The 21,296-nt window shown below is 29.4% G+C and overlaps 1 protein-coding gene across 1 annotated transcript in view; it reads right to left on the bottom strand.

Moving 5' to 3' along the window:
• Positions 1 to 7,786: 7,786 nt before the first annotated feature.
• Positions 7,787 to 21,296, bottom strand: part of LOC106463111 (5'-nucleotidase domain-containing protein 3-like) — a 38,649-nt gene continuing 25,139 nt past the window's right edge. The window contains exons 8-14 of the mRNA XM_013923082.2: positions 20,689 to 20,791; positions 18,456 to 18,557; positions 15,817 to 15,901; positions 12,764 to 12,904; positions 9,197 to 9,283; positions 8,976 to 9,034; positions 7,787 to 8,046 (exon numbers count right to left, since the gene is read on the bottom strand). Coding sequence (XP_013778536.1) covers positions 7,842 to 8,046; positions 8,976 to 9,034; positions 9,197 to 9,283; positions 12,764 to 12,904; positions 15,817 to 15,901; positions 18,456 to 18,557; positions 20,689 to 20,791 — 782 coding nt within the window. The 3' untranslated portion in view covers positions 7,787 to 7,841. The remainder of the gene's footprint in view (positions 8,047 to 8,975; positions 9,035 to 9,196; positions 9,284 to 12,763; positions 12,905 to 15,816; positions 15,902 to 18,455; positions 18,558 to 20,688; positions 20,792 to 21,296) is intronic.

The raw sequence follows: 21,296 nt of genomic DNA, 5'->3' as shown, positions 1-21,296 counted from the left end.
TCAAGCACTCTCACTGAGTTTCTGTTCTACTAAATATGAAGATTAATACAATTTTGATGTTTCATCTGTGATTTATCTTCCATTGTTCTTTGAAAGTAGCCTGAAATCTAATTTCTGACTGTGTCCTAATGCTTTTGCACAATACTGTACTGGTCTATGAAAATTTTCACGTGTGCGTATGATGGTGATTGCAACAACACGCAGTCAATTATTTTTTAAATACAAAAACTTGCCAATAAATATATTTCTTGTATATTTTTTTTTACTTAAATAATCGTGAGTTATAGTACAAGCCTACAGTGAATTGAAATTATTAATCGATTAATCAAAACGGTATGGCAACAATTAACCGATTAGACTAGCAATTATTATCTCCTTCAGCCTAAAGCATAATTAAGAAATTTTTTAAATAACATATACACAATATATATAGAGGGATAAGTATTGTTAGATATTATTTAAGCATCAAACGAAACGAACAAAACTATTTCTTTAAAGACATTAACTCCATCTATCCCAACAAAAGTATTTCTTTAAATACATTAACTCCATCTATCCCAACAAAACTATTTCTTTAAATACATTAACTCCACCTATCCCAACATAACATTAACAACTAAAGGAAAAAAAAAAAAGAAGCAACAATAAACTTCCTAAATTTATATATCACTCCACTTCACAACACATTTAACATCAAAACACACAATACGTTAAAAAAACAAGGACATTAAAAATGCATGTACAACACTTGCTTTTTGCCTGTATTCATTTAAAGAATTAGAAGACAAAATTAATCATATTTTAACTTGCTTTAAAAGTTGAAATAGTTTTCTAGAAAGTCATAAATCACTAAAAGAAGTAAAACAAAAAATAACACCAATAACCTACAAAAAGAAAGGATAAAAAATAATCAAATAATACAAATTATCCCACACACTGAAAACTGGAGAAAATAGTTTGTAAGAATATGGAACAAACTCACAAAAAACACATAAAGAAACAAAATTTACAGGAAAACTTGCAGTGAATGTAAAGGACTTACTAAATAAACCTTACAACAATGACTGAACAAATAGATTTATATCTATAAAATTAACTAAAAATTGTGAATCTGCCTATATATTGGTGAAACTAGTAGAAATCCAAAACAAGATTCGATGATTACATTAAAAAAACTCAATCGTAGAATAAATTAAGACAAAATAAAAATAATAAGATCTACACAAAGAAACATTGAGGAAGTGTTGTTAATAAAAATAAACACACCTAACATACTTATTTATGAAAGATGTACCCTCTACCTTTATTTAATGCTTTTTTTCTTACATGACTTCTGTTTACACAATTTAAAAGCCTACATACATTCGATCCTTTTTCTTTCTTACCAACTGAAGAAGTGAAAAGTCTTGGTTTTGGATTTCTTTTTAGTTGCTCTAGAAATGTTGAAGTTTTCTTTTCCAAAGCTTTTCCAGTACTCATAATTGGTTATTCATTCAACTTACCACTCACAAAGCAGGTTACAACATGGACTACAGAAGTTGCCCTTCCTCCACCTCGCGAATGAATTAAGAAGTAATTTTTTTATTCGAAAACATTATTTTATAAAACATGAAATATCTGTAAACAAGCACTTGTGTTTTTCAACTGAATCTGAAATTTTAAGTAGTTTTCAATATATTTATCATAATAAATAAAAATCAAGTCCGTATGTTTGAAAGAAAAACATTGAATTTGTTTAAATTTTATTGCTAGCATTAATTGCATTATTTTTTCCTACAACACAAACATAAGCACCATTTCTAACTAAAATACTATATATTTTCATCTTCTCTCAACTATCAGAGAATTTTACTAATTTTTTAATTTTTATTCAAAATCAGCATATGTTGTGCTTATTGTATTAAAAAAGATAGATTCGTGTTCCCTTTGTTACGAATGTATGTTTGAAAGAGTTAACATGAACTTTCTTATAGCACGAGATAATAATAACAGCATTATCACTTATATTATACAAAATTAAAATGAAGGTCAAGACTGCAATTATCTAGTAAAAACAACAACGTGAGATTTACATTCACTTTTATAACTTGAAACAATTTGTAAACAAATATTAATAGTATTGGAAATTATTATTAATACCACCAGTGAAAAATAACATACATTGTAACCTATGGCACAATTTTAAGCATATATTAAAGATAATACAATGAACTTTACATTATTCATACCAAAGTATAAATAAAATATATAAGTATTTTATTGTTCTTTTTTTGGGACTCCTGCTTGCATGTGGGTAACATGAACATCTGCTGATTATAAACTTTCATTATAGGCTGTAGTTCTACTAATTGGACACTTTTTGGTATTCAGGAATATATAAAACTTAAAGACAAGTGCAACTGTGCTTTTCAATCACATTTGTTTAGGACAAAATAATAATTCTATTCAGACGACGTGAATCCCCTTAAAACGTGTAACCACATTTACCAAATTTGATGAACTAGACATAATGAATTAGCCAAGAAGTTTATGTAATATCAGGTAATATGTAACCACTCCTGTGGTAGTTTGAGCATTGCTGCCTTACCATGGGGCCCCCTTAAATTTCACACCAAGCTGTGAGGAACTTATAAAGTGTCCTCATAGGTGAAACACACGAGCTATTTAAATAAAACAAGCAAATGTGACATAATTCAAAACTGTATATCTATATGCATCATAAAATCATAGAAAATGAAAAGTAGAAATTCATTTACTGGTATAAGCAAGAAAGGAGTGATTGTTCTTTGTAGCTTCTAATAATTAATTATTCTGATTTCTGAGGTAGTCTAGAAAGAAATTTAATCTCAGACAGAGGAAACAGCTCCTTTAGACTAGTATTGGTTAAATATAATAAAACAGATATACCTGTTAAAGATAATTAATCAGTCTACAAAAATGTGTTACACATAATCAAATAGTCTATAATACGTAGATGTGTTGAACACAATCAGGCAGTCTAGATAAGTGTTCCCTAAGACAAAGTGTGTCCATATTGTTTGTTTCATTTTGTAACATATCATCCTTTCTTCTGTTAGACATATAATGATGTACCTAAAATAATAACTTATTACATAAAAACTTACAATTTATGTTTTGTGTAAAGTTCAAATGAATATCCAAGTAAGAATATTTTTTGTGAAAATCGTTACCAAATTTTATGAACTAAACGTACTGAGGTAGCTTGACAATGAAAAATAACAAGTTTATTGTCTTTATTGTTGAATATTCACTATTCCTTTCAGCTCTAATTTTGTGAAACCTAAAAATGTACAAGGTTGTTCTAAATACACACAGTATGTTATTCACTAACCACTGAAATTGTTGAAATTTACTACAATCAAGAGCTTCTATTTCAAAACAAAACACGTTTCAGAACAAAAATTTGTCATCATTTGTCATAAGAGACATTTTTAAGCTACAAAAAGATGTTATAAAATATGCATTTTTAAATACACAAGATCGTGGACTAATATTAACTTTTGTTACCTATCCTATATAATGAACAAGAAACTGACTTCTCTTCCTCAAGTATCAATGAATGTCTAAAAATGAATGCTTTTGAAGTAGAATGATATTCCTAAATAGTTATATATATCTTATGAAATTTGGATCCTTAATCAACTTTATGAATTTTTTTAAATCTCAAAATTGTGTTTTGAGTTTTTTTAGCAATAATTTACTCATAAAGTGATATTTATTTGTTTGTAATTACATCTCCAAAAAGATTCTTTAATGTTTCAATGTAGCATCAAGTTTTTAAATCATATGGCATCTTAATTATTATGGGAATAAAAAAAAGTTTCTTGGAAATTTCTGACAATTTGAATGAGGTTTTGGAATTAGTCATGAAGAGATACTTGCATCTACTGTAACCTCAAGATACATCTCTTGTTCATGCCATGAATTAAACAATTTTGTTCTCTTTCCCTATTTCATTTACCGTCTGCCACTTGCAATCTTATTCATGAGCAAGTCTCATTCTATGGAAAAGCATAAATGTTTCTGTCTTGCACTGTTTTGATACATTTGAAGTAGCTCATGCAAACATTATAGAAGCACATTGCCCTTATCGGGCACAAAAAACAATCAAGTTCAGAGCTATAGTTAACTTCACAACAACATAATCAGAGAAATTATACCGGCATTCTGAAGGAACTAAAGTTTTTGGTAAAACAGCTTCAAGCTAGATATAAGTATAGAAGCTCCAATGAGAATAAAATGCAGCTGGAATTAGCAGCATAAAGATAAGCATATGCCAAGAAAAGCAAATAGTGCAACTAAAAGTTTAAAAGTGCTTTGTGTGGAAACCTGCACAATCAAAGCAACATCTAAACTTGGGGATCCCACGACTTGAAAAAAAATAATCATTTGGAAAGAAGAATAAGTCTGATGGAAAGTAAACAACAACAAAAAAAAATGCCTAGGGTAGTACAGTAGCCCTATTGAGCAGAAATAGATAAATTAGAGGTTGACATCAAACAAGAAACAAAACATGAAAGGCCAAATGCATCAAACAATCTGTCCTACATTGTCTACACAACCCAAAATTTAATTTCAACTTCAGTGTTAAACAGTCAAGAAAGAGTCGTGAAATGGTGATCTATATAGTAAATAGGGAAGAAAATCTCACTTCTTGACCAATATACAAAAGAGAAGTCATGCACAAAAATTTAACCAGAAATGTTAGGATGAAAAATTGAGGTTCTGGGCTGTCACAACAGATGTTTCCAAAGTGAAAAGAGACGTGGAGGGTACAATTATAGAAAATAATTGCAAAAGATGAAACCAAACTGTGTCAACAAAAGGTGCCACCAAGAGCACCTGACAATGTAATGCCTTTGCCAACAATTGGGAATTGGAGGACATGCAAATAGAAACCTTCCTGATCAATCCTGGGCCAAAACAATAAATTAGAAAATAAAAACTGTGGTACCAAAAGGTTGCAAAGACACTGGTCATTGGACAGTCAAAAGACTGACAGAGATGTTGGAAGGCCAAGGGATGAATGGATATCTCCATAGACAATGCCCTTTTTGGTCTCTAAGTTGATAAACAGTAGATTCATGTGTGTATGGCACCTATGTATCCAGGTAAAAAAAGGTAACCAGGCATAATTCTTAAAAAATGGATACATAACTAATCACAGTGATATTTGTTGTTCATGTTTGCCTTAAGGTAAGATTTCATTGGTTAAAAAAAAAGGTTAAGACAATTTAATATTAATCATTCTTTATTTGCTTAAAAAATTTTGACTGCTGAATAACTTACACACTTAACTGTGTTTGTCAAAAATGATTAATCATGGACTAATAACAGTTTAACAATGTGCAATACTATTATGTCATTAACATACTTATACAAACAACAGGACTTTTATTTGATAATGACTAGCTCTAATTAGATAGGAAGCACTGAAAAAAGAAAACAAAAGTCTTATTGTCGTCATGTGCTGCTTAAACAGCACCTAGTACATTCGCCTTTAAGTTGTTTCATTCCCTGATTTCTCAGCATGCCTTTGTGTTTCTACAGTTTCTACCATTCTGTACTGTAAAATTAAATATATTAATCATTTAAATGTGTTTCTTCTAAACTTCTGTTGGCAGTAACATCTCAATTAAAAGTTTAAGATGTTTCTTTTTATACTCAACTAGTTGTTTATTATTTTTTAGTTTTTCACGCTGATGACTGAATGATAAAAAAATTCTGAGTCACTGAAAGTCTGCTATTAAATATTTCTTAAAATACATTGGTTTACACATTATTAATCCCTTTAATCTTTGCAAAAAGGTCATCCAGCATCTTCACAAGTTTTCTTACCAAATACAAAATTTTGTACTGTTTTTGTTTTTTTATGATTGGTGTGAATTTATTTTCACTAAACTATATATATATAGTTAATTAATCTTTGCAAAAAGGTCATCCAGTATCTTCACAAATTTTCTTACCAAATAGAAAATTTTGTACTGTTTTTGCTTTTCTATGATTGGTGTGAATTTATTTTCACTAAATTATATATCATCTATCACACACTGTGACAAGAATCTGACATGAAGCCTAAGGACAATTATATATAACAAAGAATCACTTTATTTAGTTTTAGTAGTCTTGTAAAAATTTGTAGAGCGAAACCGATTGAATAATAGTAATCATACTTTCAGCTAATTACAGGTTTCATACTGTGTTACTATGTGATACATTTTTCATGAAATAGTTTAGGATTAAAAAAGTAAGTTAATTATAAATTGTTTTACCTATCATATAAAACAAATGTTAGTTCAAAAATGTCTTTAACAAAAGAAGCTGAAAATAAGAAGATTAGACTCATGTGAGAATAATGAATTAGTTAAATGTAAATGATTAATGTGCCCAGCAATTAATCAATAAGTAAATTTCATAAATTTCCCAGCACTATTGGCAGTTTAGAGAGTTAAAAAAACTTGAAAACTCCCAAATAATGAAAAAAAAAGTCAGCCTGATGATAAATTTCAGGCAAGAGGGAGTAGGGGAAAGTAAATAAGCCCCCAAGGATACTGTCTCACATGAAGGAGTATTAGATAAGGAGAAGAGGGGAAGGTAAATAAGCCCCCAAAGATATTGTCTCACATGAAGGAGTATTAGACAAGTCTCAGGTCAAACCCAGCTCACTGACAAAAAAAAAAAAAAGGCAATCAGTTCCATAATTGTAGCAAAGAAGGAAAAGCCAGTGGTATTACAGACTAAAGTTTCTCCTCAAATTCATTATATCCTGTAATTAATGAAGTAAACTGACTTTGAAAATTACCACTGCATTTCAACATCAAACATATGTCGAGAGTCTGAAATTGAAAGTCCCAAAACTTTTATGCTTGACTAGCTTCAACAGGTTATGTTTCAATCTCTAATGAATAATTGTTACACTTCCACCAGTTAAATGACACTTTGAATTTATAATTAAACATCAAAAATGATAAAATGAATATCAAAATAAAGTTATACCTCAAAATGAGTTTGGAATCAAACAACAGTCGTTAAATAGAAAATACCTAAAATATTGTCACAACACCAAACATAAGCACTACATGAACACATATGAACTGCATAAAGTGCCAATTGCAAAAGTGGCCATATAAGATTGTGTAAGGTAAAGCAAATATTAAATAGAGCTAATATTGCATGACAGAATATGATAGGCCTAGAGATTCAAAGAAATGCATGAGACACACGATTACTCACATAGCATTCCCACACAGAATGAGATTTGTAAAAAAACAGTGATTGTAAATGACAAATAATAGAAAGATGAGGTTGCACAAACAAAAGACACAGCTTGATGTTCAAGTATTGTATTTTAATAAATAATTAGGACAATGTTTACACAACAATAACATTTGTAAAGAAACAATTTTAAGAAAAAATATTATTTTCTTTATTAATCTTTTAAACTAGTATAAGAACAAACTTATAACCCACAAAAGTTGTGGCTAAAATAAATATGAGGAGATTAAATGCAGCAAATGTCCATGTTAGAACATCTCCATGCTCTGTTACTAGATGACACTTTTTTCATTAATTACAGTATATTACAGAAAATAAATTGTAAACAAGTTGTAGTTAACAATTATCAAAACTTCAGTTCATAAATTGCAATAAATGTAATTTTTTCATAACCAAAACAACTCACCTAGTCTACATACAAGTAGTGTTTTATTTACAAAAACTAGCAGATATCAACTTATTCACTTGGCAAACAACTGTACAAACATTGTAACAATCAACTAAAAATCCAAACACTAGGTAACGTAATCTGAGGTTTGTGAATGTTACATATAAGGTATTTTACATTCGTGTGGTAAAGCTCCCCTACGGGGATAGAAGGTGTGCTTGAGAGTGTAGTTAAGAAGATTAGTGACATGAGACATATAAATATCTGAGTACCGAAAGAGTCGACGAGAAAAATACGTTGGATTGTGATGAGTTCTGAAGATACTTCCAAACTGGGCATTGAAAAGTGATTTAGTTGTGATTCTAGATTTAAAAAAAAGAAAGCTTTCAGTTTAATCAGTTCCATTAGCTTTTGACACTTGCGAAGAGTCAGCTAAAACAACTATTACATTCTTGCTGCAGCAAAAGTTTGCTAGAAGTTAATGGGTAACTTATTTTAAATAGATCATCTGGGTTTACATGTTTTTTTACTGCTTGTAGTTTTCTTAATAATTCAAATGTTTAAAGCTATTAACAGAAACTAAATCATTTAATGAACTTCAGAACACAATACAACAATAATAATTAAAAACAAGTCCAAATACATAATATAAGTTGGTCTTCTCTAAAGGATACAAAGTGTTTGTTACCAAGATTTGAACTTTATCATATATTTATACATACAGTACACATACATAGAAAACTTTTAGCTTTTCAAACACTTTCATTAACTTGTTGAAAAACTCGACAGGTCAACTTAACCCTCAAACTCAAATGTTTACATACTATTCACTATTAGTGGGGTCATTGGATCATGATGAGTAATTTTATGCTTTTGCCTGTCAAAACACTCACTGTAAAGAACTGACAAAAAAATAAAATTGAGAGAAACCACTTATTTTCTATGTAAATATACAGGAAACACCCACCAGCAGTAATTAATAGGATTAATTGGAATACTGATATCTTTATTTATAGTTTGTTTGTGGAACTCTTATGTTATAAGGAACTCTATAACCAACCAACACAAGTTATGGATTCATAAGCAATTTGGTGTAGAGTTTAGCCAAGAAAAAATGTGTTTAAATACCTGATAAGGGTTTATACAGACGTTATTTCACATTCTGAAAACCAAGTCATTCCCATAAGGTACGTCTAAGCATATTTCTAAGTTATTTAGCTGATATATTTCATTAGTTTAATATCAAATGTTTTAACTTGCACTAATATAAATGACAACATCTCTAACTTACCGTAACTGATCTCTTTCTTCTAATAATTCTTCTATGATTTCTTCAGCATCTTCATGGTCCTATTAGGAAATCAGAATAAAAAGTACCTGCTTTATAAAACAAGAAGGAATCCTCAATAGCTGTGGCACTTGAAATTCTTTTAGGCAGGATTAGAGTAAATTAAACTAAAAAAAATAAATATAAATTGAAAAACTTAATCTTTAATAAAAACAAAAAAGTACCTGCATTTCTTCTACAAGATGTTGCAATGTCTGTAACCAGCTAACAGCATGACGGAATTCTTCTGAATTAAGAATTTTGATTTCACTCTGAAACAATACAAACCACACGTTAAATACTACTGTAATTAAAAATATAAAGAGTGTTATTTTCATGCTAGGAAAGTCCAAAAGTGACATAACACAATGGCAGTATTACCAGTGCTAAATGAAATAAAAGCAGAACATTCATAAAAGTTTGTTTACTTTTTTCAGATATTCATAAAAAACAAGGGATATCATACAAGGGATATCTGCTCTACCTGTCTCTAATTTTGAACTAGCAAGTTTGAGGGAATGCAGCATCCACTGCCAATGGTTGGGATACTCTTATAACTCACTCATGGTCCCAGAATGTGCAGCATTTTTTTTCTACAATGGGATATGAACTATTGGATTTATGGTCCAACATGATAGCCACTAGACAATGCCTGGCTCAACTCAGAGAATCTTGAAGTGCATGTAGTTATTTAACAGAGCATGTGAACTAAAAAAGAAAGTTAAAGACTTATGCACAAATCAAAGTTGTTAATTGTCTAATGCCAAGTCAGAAGTTATTAGAAAGCTCATGCTCAGATTTGACTTGACTCTTTAAACCCGTAACTGTTTGTGTATTCTGCCATTTGTTTCAAAACAAACTACAATGCTTCATAGAACTTCTGATTTCTATTTATAAAAGGTGAATGATAACATGGTTTGGATTAGTTTCAGCCAAAGAGACAAATACTATTAAATGCTGTCACTGTCCAATGGGTAAATTGGGATTTTCAGCTGATTTAACCCTATCGGCACAGGTACCTTTTACTGCGCATGACACAAGGTTTTAGTGTCTTACATTCAAAAGTTTATTAAACTACTTTTTGTTTATGTTATACCAATGAGAATAGCATAAAATCTTAGCTAATAATCCATATTTTAATAGTATACAAGTTTTAAGTTCTTAATTTTAAAAGAAAATATATAAAAAAATCCTGAATTTCCACTAGTGTAACACACATGACAAATTTTGTTTTAGCATGTCATCATCCCTATTTTATCCATCACCTCTCAAAAATGTACGAAATTAAACGTAAAATGCTCTCTATAAAATCGTTATTGTTTAAACAGACCATAATTTTTATGGCTTTCAATTTTGTTTTGTTACAGCTATCAAAGAAAAAATTCTACCCCTCCTGCTACACCCGCCTATCGCATTCTCTCTTTCACAATTGGTTGATCAAATGGCGTTTTGTATAACATTGCGTTTTGAACAGATAACCGTCAATGTCACTCGGAGTAGCAATTTTATTCCCGTGGGAAAGTTAATGACTAGCTTGGATGAACTTGTAACAGCTTTTGTAGCATAGTTAGAAAGCCAGGAAAATTTTTAGAAGTGAATTTGTCTACTTTTTTGCATGTTATTAGTCTATATTCTTTGATGTATTATCTAAGTAAATCAAAATTGTTAAGTGCTTTACTATAATCACCAAAAAAAATCAGACTTAACTCTACTCGACAATCGAGGGCAAGAAAAAAATAAGATTGTGTAAGTACTTTATTTCTTGTTTTTCAAATTCATAATTATAAAAGTAACTAAAATTAACAGTATGGATTTTTTTAAGTTATTTAAGACTAGAATAGGTAAAATAAGTAATAATAATAATATAATTAAAATTGTTCATGAAGCACGTATGCAATCAGCTCATTGGTAATGTAATTCGATAGCGTAACGTGAGCTGCAACGTGATTTACAACTTATAATGGCACGGATAGCAGTTAGACACGATTCAATGGGCAATAAAACAATAAAATTTAATTATAAATAGATGTATAATGTTACAAAATTAGAGCTACTTAGGATAAATAAATGTAGTTTCAGGTTACAATCTGAGGTCATACCAGAAAGAAAAGAAGGTTAATTTAGGTTTATTTCAATTTTTTTGGTGGTTACGAGGTCGGTCGAATTGACCGATCTAGTTTTGAGATTAGGGTAGAAGAAATAACATATTAACTATAAGGATTTAGTGAAAAACACATTTGAAATGCATTTAGGAGGTTTTAGGGATTACACAAAGGAAATTTGAGATGATGAACGGTATTTTTAATTTTAACATGAAAATTACTTTGCACATGGACTATTCAAAACAAATACTCAATATATTTTATTTTAGTAAAAGTACTTCACTAAGAAATATGACTTTTTGTTTATTGTTTATTTGTAATTAAGCACAAAGCTACACAATGGGCTATCTGTGCTCTGCCCACCACAGGTATCGAAACCCTGATTCTAGCATTGTAAGTCCGCAGACATACTGCTGTGCCACTGGGGGCAGGACTTTTTGTATGTGAAAGACTTGTAATATTAACTGAAAGACTACCAAATTTCATGAATATATATATACTCAATATATAGAGAGTTATAAGTATTAAATTTATGTCAACTTTAAACAAGAACAGAAGGTCATGTGACTTGGTCAAATCGACTGACCCCATGTTGGAAGAGTTAAGGAGTTAAAACTCTTCTGCATATGTTTTTCTTCTTCTACAGACATTTTATCATTTTGTATAAATTCATCCTGTGTTTTCAAACAAAAATCCTTAAAACCAATCAAAGCAAAAGGATTCCCTGATGCTCAAGGACTTATGTTAATATTACCAAACTTATGATAGAACTAAGTGTATAGTCACCATAAATTTGTAACTTAAAACTGTCATTTCTATATAACACAAATGTTCATTGTGCCTACTAAGTTATAGAACACTTTTTAACCATCAAAACCCAGGCATTTTCATCAAACTCTAGCAACAATTACAAATTTAGTACACTGTTTTCTTCATAAGAAAACCTACTTAGATATACTTAAGATACAAAAAGAACCAATAAACGAACTATTTACAATTTATTTTTATGAAGGTTTTGAGATTTCTGGGTTGTTAGAAATTTAATCTCAAAGATACAAGAGTGTAAATAATATAAAGAATGTAAAAAAACAATAACAACCAAATAGTATTGCATCATTAAACTTGTTCTTTATTAGTTAGGAAATATGAAGAGTTCAACAAACATCATCAGTTCTTTGTACTTTAAATTCTGCTTGAAATCAATGTGTATTTTTTCACAGAATTTTTTAAACAGTATTGAATAACTTTATCATGCAGTATATATATATATTTATATCCTCTCTCATGATCACCATTATAATATCTCAATGATCATTAAGAGTCTCCCTAAAGTATCAATAAGTTATGCTTTTTCTGCCTAAGAAGCAAAAGTGAAACAGTAACTTTACACTACATTCCCCTGCTGCTAATCCAGTAATAGATTAATACTAAAGGTTAATGCACATAGCGAAACAACTTTACAATAGTATGATTAGTATTATTTCACTACACATTGTCTTTTTTATGCCATGAAACATTAGTTATAAAGTAGTTTTGAAGAAAAATAAATTAGTTTCAGGCCAAATTTATATTGATAACATAAGAAGTAATATTACACTATAGTTAAATGGTTCTCAAACATTTGAAACAACACTTTAATGACTACCTCACCCTTAATTCATCAATAATAGCCCCAGTTTTCCAACCATGATGTAGAGTTAAATCAGCAAGATCACTATAGATCTGGTCACCAAAATATAACACAGAGCTGCCTCGCCATCCAGTCATTTCCTGAAGCTGTTTCAATGTGCCCTATAGGTTAGAATGCATAACACAGATGCTATAACATGTAGATAAAACAAGACTTTTTAATGCAAAACTAAAACTTAAACACCAGAAAAAATAATATGTGTAACAAAGTGTATAATCACCACAAAATTCTAACTTGAAATTCATATGAAAACAAATCTACAATACACAATTAAAAATGGTACTTTGTTAAAGAATTTAATGTAACAAACCCTATATATAATAATGAGTGATAATTTTTAGAACACATACATCAATGCAGAAACACCAGTAATTTATCAATTTGAAATGTTATTCTTTATAATTTCCAGATTAAAAACAACATATATATATATATATATAAAACAAAGCACTTTCAATGTAAAACATTTGATTATTTCTAGGAGAAGTGTTTAAGTTGTGATGGTCAGTCATTTCTATTTTGCCATTGCTTTGGTGTACACCTTTCTAAGTTAACTTAGTTAATGAATCATAAAAAAGTGTTTGTACAAGAAAAATATTCTAAGCATAAATTATATCAGAAGTCCTATATTCTTTTCACACATTATCACAGTTAAATGGTAATAGGTGTGATATTACAATCACAATACGACTGTTAACAATTTTAATCATGTTCTTTTTTACTGACCTAACATAAGTTTCTATTAAGAACAATGAATAATAGCATTTCAACTACACTACTTATTGTAATAACAATGATATTTATATTTCATAAATTCAGCAACTAACCCACACTAGCACTTCACATCAAATGTTCTTCAGAATTTGACTAAGGGTTTAGACAAATTCAAACTTTAGGAGCTAAAATTTATGACAAGAAATATTACAATAAACTTAACACATTTTAAAATGAAAATTAAGTTACTTATATACATGTACTTACATTCAGAAATTAGGAAGTTACACTTAGGAAGGATGCTAAAGATGTGATTTCTATAAAATAACTTCTAATTAAACAAAACGATCTATATACATATATATATCCAAATTAAAAATTAACCAAGTAATTAACAGAATGCACAAGAGAAAAAACTTGTATTTTAAATTATACAAATATAAACTTAAAAAAAACTATGCTGAATAGTAAGAGCTTCAAAATAAATTTATTATTTACACATGGAAATATTCATATTAGTCTTATTCCAGAAACTGGAGAGATATTTTCAGTCTGTATATCTTAACAACCTAAAAAGAAAAATAAGATATTGATGTGACTTAAAATAAAAGTTGTTATTTTCATTCTCACTTATATCTATTTTTCAAACTTCTGAAAACAAGAAAATATCATTTTCTGTATAATTGTGTAAATAGTGCTGTAATAAATGCTAGTTTAGACTACCTACACTCATCTATTTGCAAACTCAACTGAACTACACTCACATATTTAAACTAAATAATAGTCAAATGGTTATATACATCATAACTTTCTATTATTGATGCTATGTCTATGTTTCTTATATGAAATCTTATTATACTCAACCAGAAATTCATGTTAAATTACTTTCTTAAACCGTTTTCATTCAGACTTACCTGTAACAAGACCTGTTACTTAAGTGCTAAGCATTTGTAACAACTACCGGCACAAACTGAATTTAAATTAACCAAAGCAAAGCACTATAACTAGTTAAAGGTAAGGTTATGAACCATACAATACAGTTTGTTGATGTGTGTGTGTGTGTGTTTGTGTGTGGGGGGGGGGGGGGGTTATAGGCAATAAAGCTTTTCACTTTATATAATGTGTATGTAATGAAGATGTGCTTTAGTAGGACATCAATTAAAGAAATGTACATCAGACTTCTCATGTACAAGCCTGAATTTTACAAAGATCTCAAAATAATGTATTGTAACATGAATGCAACTGAAAAATAATTCTCTTTCATTAGATAGTTTTATAGCAGTTGAACTACTAACACTAAATTATTACTGGCAGATATATTTTTACAATAATGCACAGTAATCTTTCTTCACAATGATCACAGTTTAGCGATAGACTTACTTCAGGTAAAAGCTTACTGTTACTACTTTTATCTTTGCATTTTTTCATGAAGTATCTTGTTATTTTACCTAATTCTAATCTTTACCTATAAGGATATAAACATATTTTTAGCTTAAGGATCAATACTGCGGATATTTCTGAGCCATGTAATGGTTATCTCTTTAGAAGCAATGATGTCACCCAACTCACTTTTCTAAGTCATTAAAATATGATGAGAAATGAGGGAAGGCATGTTTTATTGGGCAAATCTTTACTGGGGAGGGGGAAGTATGACTTAAAAAACTTCTAAATTTTAACCATCCCACCCCTATCAAGACCACCCTGCAGCAGATACTACTGCCTACAAGGAGCATGTTTCTAGATGAACATGTAACAGTTTGCTGAATCATGGTTTATAAACTCATTTGAAAATAATAATTTTTTGTTAATTACAAATTGCTAATATTTTTAAAGCAATTTCTAATTTTTATAATGTTTACAACATAGTAATACTATATATATATATATATATATAAAAAGTAAGAAACATTGAATTATTTTGCTATTGTGAGGTCGTAATCAAAACATGTTATAGCAAGCACGAACCTACACAAAGACCTATTAGCACATAGATGACCCTAATTATGAACTGAAAGATTAAAAGAAAACAGCTAATCAACAGTATTTATCACCAACTAGTGAACTACTCTTGTCTGACCAAATAGAGAACTTTGTTCAATATTATTAGAGCAAAGTGTAGAGCATGTTTTTATGATAAAAGGCTACAAACCATGAATTTTTGGAGTCACAGTCTTAGCAGGATAACCACTATGCCACATCCACCCAGCTTGAGATTTTTTTAAGGACACAAATATTTTCAAGACTTAAATGTCACTATAATCATAACTACAATGTTAATTTTTATAGATTTTGTTTATACCTCAATATAAACCTTTCCTTTTTCCAGAGTTGTCACTCTCTCCCAGAGTTGACTTTTAGTGATAGGATCATAGATTCTGAAAGGCCTGGAGAAAAAACATATAATTGTCTGACACAATAGTAAAATGGCATATTGGATAACTTATAGTTACTATCATGGAGGGCTAAAAGGCTAAGTAAAACAATATACTGGGTTAAGAATAACTTCTGCTGTAATTACCTGATAAAAATGTATTAATATCACCTACTGTTATACCAATTAGAAAAAGGAGACATTAAAGGTAAAATATACAAGACTTCAGAATTTCAAGAAACTATTGTGTTAAATATATGAGGTCACATAGGAATTCTTTATGTACAACAGCAAGTAGAAGCAACAGGTCAAGCTATTACACAATAAAAGGCATTCTTTATGACTATAACATTAATTATCTGAAATATGAAGCTGATTTTAGAGAAACTACACAGGGTTAGTTCTAGTGGGTACAAAAGAAACTTGTTAAGCAAGGATCCACTAACAGTTTATAACCAGATCCAAGTTTTATATTTTTCACAATGTACCCAAAACTACACAGGGTTAGTTCTAGTGGGTACAAAAGAAACTTGTTAAGCAAGGATCCACTAACAGTTTATAACCAGATCCAAGTTTTACATTTTTCATAATGTACCTAAAACTACACAGGGTTAGTTCTAGTGGGTACGAAAGAAACTTGTTAAGCAGGATCCACTAACAGTTTATAACCAGATCCAAGTTTTACATTTTTCACAATGTACCCAAAACTACACAGGGTTAGTTCTAGTGGGTACAAAAGAAACTTGTTAAGCAAGGATCCACTAACAGTTTATAACCAGATCCAAGTTTTACATTTTTCATAATGTACCTAAAACTACACAGAAAATCATTATTATTTTAGTAGCATTGCAATATCAGTACAAAATTTTAATGCAATATATTTATTTGCATTTCAAATATATTGCATTTAAATATAATATACAACATTTTCCTGCATTATATGCCATAAAGAAGCCTTATTTTATATTAATTTTAAGCAATATTTAGGTAAAAATAATTTGATTTTTATAAGTACAATGAATATTGAAATCTTAGGATTTCAAACTATTTTAATTATCAATTTTTGTATGTCACATGGCATGTTGAATACAGTTTTGTTCAAAGGTGTTTGTGATGTCCAAATACAAAGTTTATAGTTTCTTATGAATTAGAAACTTAAATTACCAGTACTGACAAGCTAGATTATAAAATAAGAACCTCCTATCTTTTCTGTTTGCTGAGATATCACTACATTTAGTGAATCAAACAGTGGCCCCACCCACCTCTTTCCATTTATGGCATGAGAATAACCAATTGAAAGCTCAGAATGTCCCTCTGATGATTTTCTAGTTTCTAGAAGGTGGGAAGTTCCCAAGATTATTTCTTTGTCTTGAATCGCCAAAGGAAGTGGCAAGTGAAAATATTGTCCAAAAAACATTATTATTTTTTAGAAATACAGTTTAGTTAGTAAGCCTGATAAATTACAGTGAAATTCTACAATATTTATAAAGTAATTTATAATATTTGGTATATAAAACTAAAAAAATTATTTCGTTTTACATTCTCCACGTGCAAATTTGACTGGGCTTAGCAAATTACAGCAAGCAGGCAAACAAGTACAAAGAACTTATTTTTAAATAGTAACAATGTATGTGCATATGTAATGTGTTATAACTGAAATGTGACTGTATTTTACAAAATACTGGTTCACTAGAACAAACTGAAGACAGATCACCTTATAAAGGTCAGTTCTATACTATTGGATATTTGTAATATGACTGCACATGTACTGCAACATTGCATCTTCTGTAATGTTAGTTAGACAAGGCTGAAAGATCAATGAAATAAAAAATAAATATATATAGATGTATAATGTTAAAAAGATTTAAGCTATTTAGATTAAACATTTGTGGTTTCTTGTTATAATTTGTAGTTATTCTAGAAAGAAAATAGCATAATTTATGTCTATTTCCTAGTTTTTTATGTTGGTTATGAGGTCAGTCAAACTGATGCAACCAATACTATAATAAAATAGTGAAAATAAGATATAAAATATAAAGTTTTTTCTAAAAAACGTTTGATAATTTTCTGACGCATAAAAGTATTTTTAATCTTAAAATCAAAATTACTTTACATGTTAGATATTCAATATTCAAAAAGAAAAAATGCATGAGCAAATGATTATTTAAAAAATCTTTAAAATATTTTGTATACTAAAGCTTTGTAATGTTTACTGATAATATGCAAAAATTTTTTTAATATACACTTCTCGTATTAAAAGTTATAGTTTGAAAACTATAACAAGCACAAAATAGTTACAAGGTCAGTTCCTGCGACCGGGCCCGTAGTGAGAGAGTTAACGTTATAAGAAAACAATTACAACAATACTGGCATGAGCATTATGAATCCAATAGAAAATGGAACTGGTATCTGCCCATTGGGTAAACAGACATGACAAGTGTTCACATTAAGCTGGACTGTGTGCCTTGTTTAACAAGAGTTAGTAAATTTTTAAAGTTAGAAATAAGAACTACAGAATTATAAATATCTTACAGAACAATACCCCATATGATGCAGGTAATACTCACCTACTTTGGTCAGTAAAAAACTTTGGTTTTCTTGCTTGAACAACTATTACATCAAAGAGTTCTTGCCAGTTTGTACCAATCATGTACACCATACCATGGTGTCTGGTGATAAAATAGCAAAAGCAAAAATAATAAGTGATTTTTCATATAAATGTATTAAAAGAATTATTACAAAAAATAGCAACAGAACTACACATTAATGTTTTGTTCTATATGTAAAAACAACAAGATATTTCTATCAGTACAAGAAACAGTGAGGAAGAAAGAACAACTTGTGAATCACGTTATAGGAGTTTTGATATCTGGTCAAATAAAACTAAAGCCAGTAATGGATAAAATATATGTATAATGCACTGAAATCAAACAACCAAATAGACTAGAACAAAACCTGCCAACTAGATAGTTTTTAATGGAGAAATTTAAAACATTTTCAAATCAAAAGCTTAAAAAAGTATTACACGGATAAGTGGCCTGTGTTTGAGTATCCTATAAGAGAGTCTGCATTTTTATAAAAAATAATTCTAAACTCAAGACTGGAGCTTTATAAGACAAAAAAAAATTTTCAGTATCTTTAAACTCCTCTATCACAAAATTATATGATAATAAATATGCAAGAGCAGGTCCTAATGGTGCATAGGGGGAAAAAAATTCTTGTTACATGTCTCACCATAATATAAAGAATATATAGTAATTTCTTTAACCCTTTCTGGACCAGACAGATGTCACCGATATCCAAATTCTTTTCCTTCTCACGTTGGAAGTACTTTACCAAATTGCAGGAAACTTAATACAAACTTACTAAATAGTATCTAGTTTCAGTTTAAAAAAGTTCATACAATTTGATTTAGCATTTCACAAGTGGTAAAATGATATGGGAATGTTTCTTTGCAGTCACCTCAATGTTCACACTTGTCTGCTGTGTTCCCTCCTCTGTTAGAGTGCATGTGAGAATGTTCTTGTGAAGAATACAAGAAAAGAACAAACACGGCAGTACCATTAGATATGACAGTACAACAAGCAGCTTACCATTTTTTATACCATAACAATATTGGCCTTCTCGTAACTTATTCTCATGTTCTCTCTTTCAGTATCACACATCCATTAATAACTTCTGGTTTTATGGAAAATTTTTGTTCTATTGAAAGCATTGAGTTATTAGCATACAGTATCACATAGAAAATTGTTGCTAAAAGTATGATTGGTTTTCTCTAGAGCAACAATATATATAAAATGGAATACTTTTCTCTTTTTTCATATTGCATGCACGAGTATAGTTTATCACAGCATATGCATTATGCATACTTTATTATTTTGAATAAACATATATATTTGTCTTCTGTGGCTAAGTTAGATTCGGGCAAAGACATCCATACAACTTTTCATCTTACAGTTAATGTGGGATATACAGGTTTAAAACTTACTACGTAGTCATTTTAGTAGCTAAGATACCAAATAATATTGCACTTTTAATGTCAAATGTCTTAGATCCCATTAACCTAGGTCTAAGTTGCTACTCTATCACTTTTAGAAGCTGAGATATTGTCATTTTTCAGTTTTGGTAGCCATTTTGGGTGCCATCTTGAATATCTCAAAACCTTCTGGATTTATAACCACCACCCTTGATTGTATTATAAACCATCAAGATACATTACACACATGTTCAGGTCAAAATCAGGGTTTAGCGATTGGACCATTTAAAATTCCCATTAGATTCCTTCATACACTAATATTTTTTTAAATGTTACAAAATGATAATTGTAAAATATTTTTGAATGAAAAGTATTGAAATACAGTTGGAATTATTATTTTTACTTCAATGAAACTTAATATGCAGGTGTGCAACTTAATATCTGAAAGCTGATCTCGGGCCTGGATATGGTTAAAATGGGAATAAAAATAATTGAATTTGAAACACAATAAGGTAAAAATTAAGGATACAAAAACTGTGTTACTAAGTGCTGTATATCAAATATTATGTTATCAAGTACTACAAATATTTAAAAAAAAAATGGTTATATATTATTATATTAATTAAATGAAAATTAGTTATAAAACTTTTATAAAAATATATTACTGACAATTAAAAAAATTTGTTTATAATGAAGCACAATGGGTATCTGTGCTCTGCCCACCATGGGTATTGAAACCTGGTTTCTAGCATTGTAACAATTAAAAGAAACAAAGAATAATAACTAAAAAAAGATAGGGAAGCTGGATTTCTGAACTCACTTACACAAACTTGAAAGGACTGTTGGTTACCAAAAACATTTTTTTCCCTGCTTTAACCAGTCGCTGAAGAAAACTTGGCAATTCTTCATTTTTTTCTAAATAATTTCCTGTAATAATATGTTTAAATTACTTATACATGTATATGAAATGTTAACCTTTTAGCGTGTCAAATACATATAGGCCTCTCATATGCAGTAAAAACATTTGGTGATAGAGAAGTAAAATAAGTTAAGTCTAACTGATGAATGTGAACAATTGCAAAAGTATAAGTATATGTTTGAGAAAATATATTTGTTAGGCATTGTATAGTAAATTTCTTCTACAATTCAAACTTCATATCAATTGTTCTGGTTGTGAAACAGATAAAAACAATTAGCTAGCCTTTTCAAAAGTTCATCATAACGCGTAATAATTATGATGACAAATTGAATGCTAAAATTGAATGGATAGGTTTCTGAATTGTTTAATTCATATATAAATTTATTTATTGTTTACTTTTAAGTTTTTTAATAAAACATATGCAATTCAATGATTGAATCTTAACATAAATAACATTGTGAGAATAAAGTCAATGTTATTATTAATATAGTATTGTTATACGAAGGAACCATT

The sequence above is a fragment of the Limulus polyphemus genome, unplaced genomic scaffold (assembly GCF_000517525.1).
Source record: "Limulus polyphemus unplaced genomic scaffold, Limulus_polyphemus-2.1.2 Scaffold1326, whole genome shotgun sequence".
NCBI lineage: Eukaryota > Metazoa > Arthropoda > Merostomata > Xiphosura > Limulidae > Limulus > Limulus polyphemus.
Note: the sequence above shows the minus strand (reverse complement) of the source record. Positions and strands in the feature narration are given on the sequence as shown.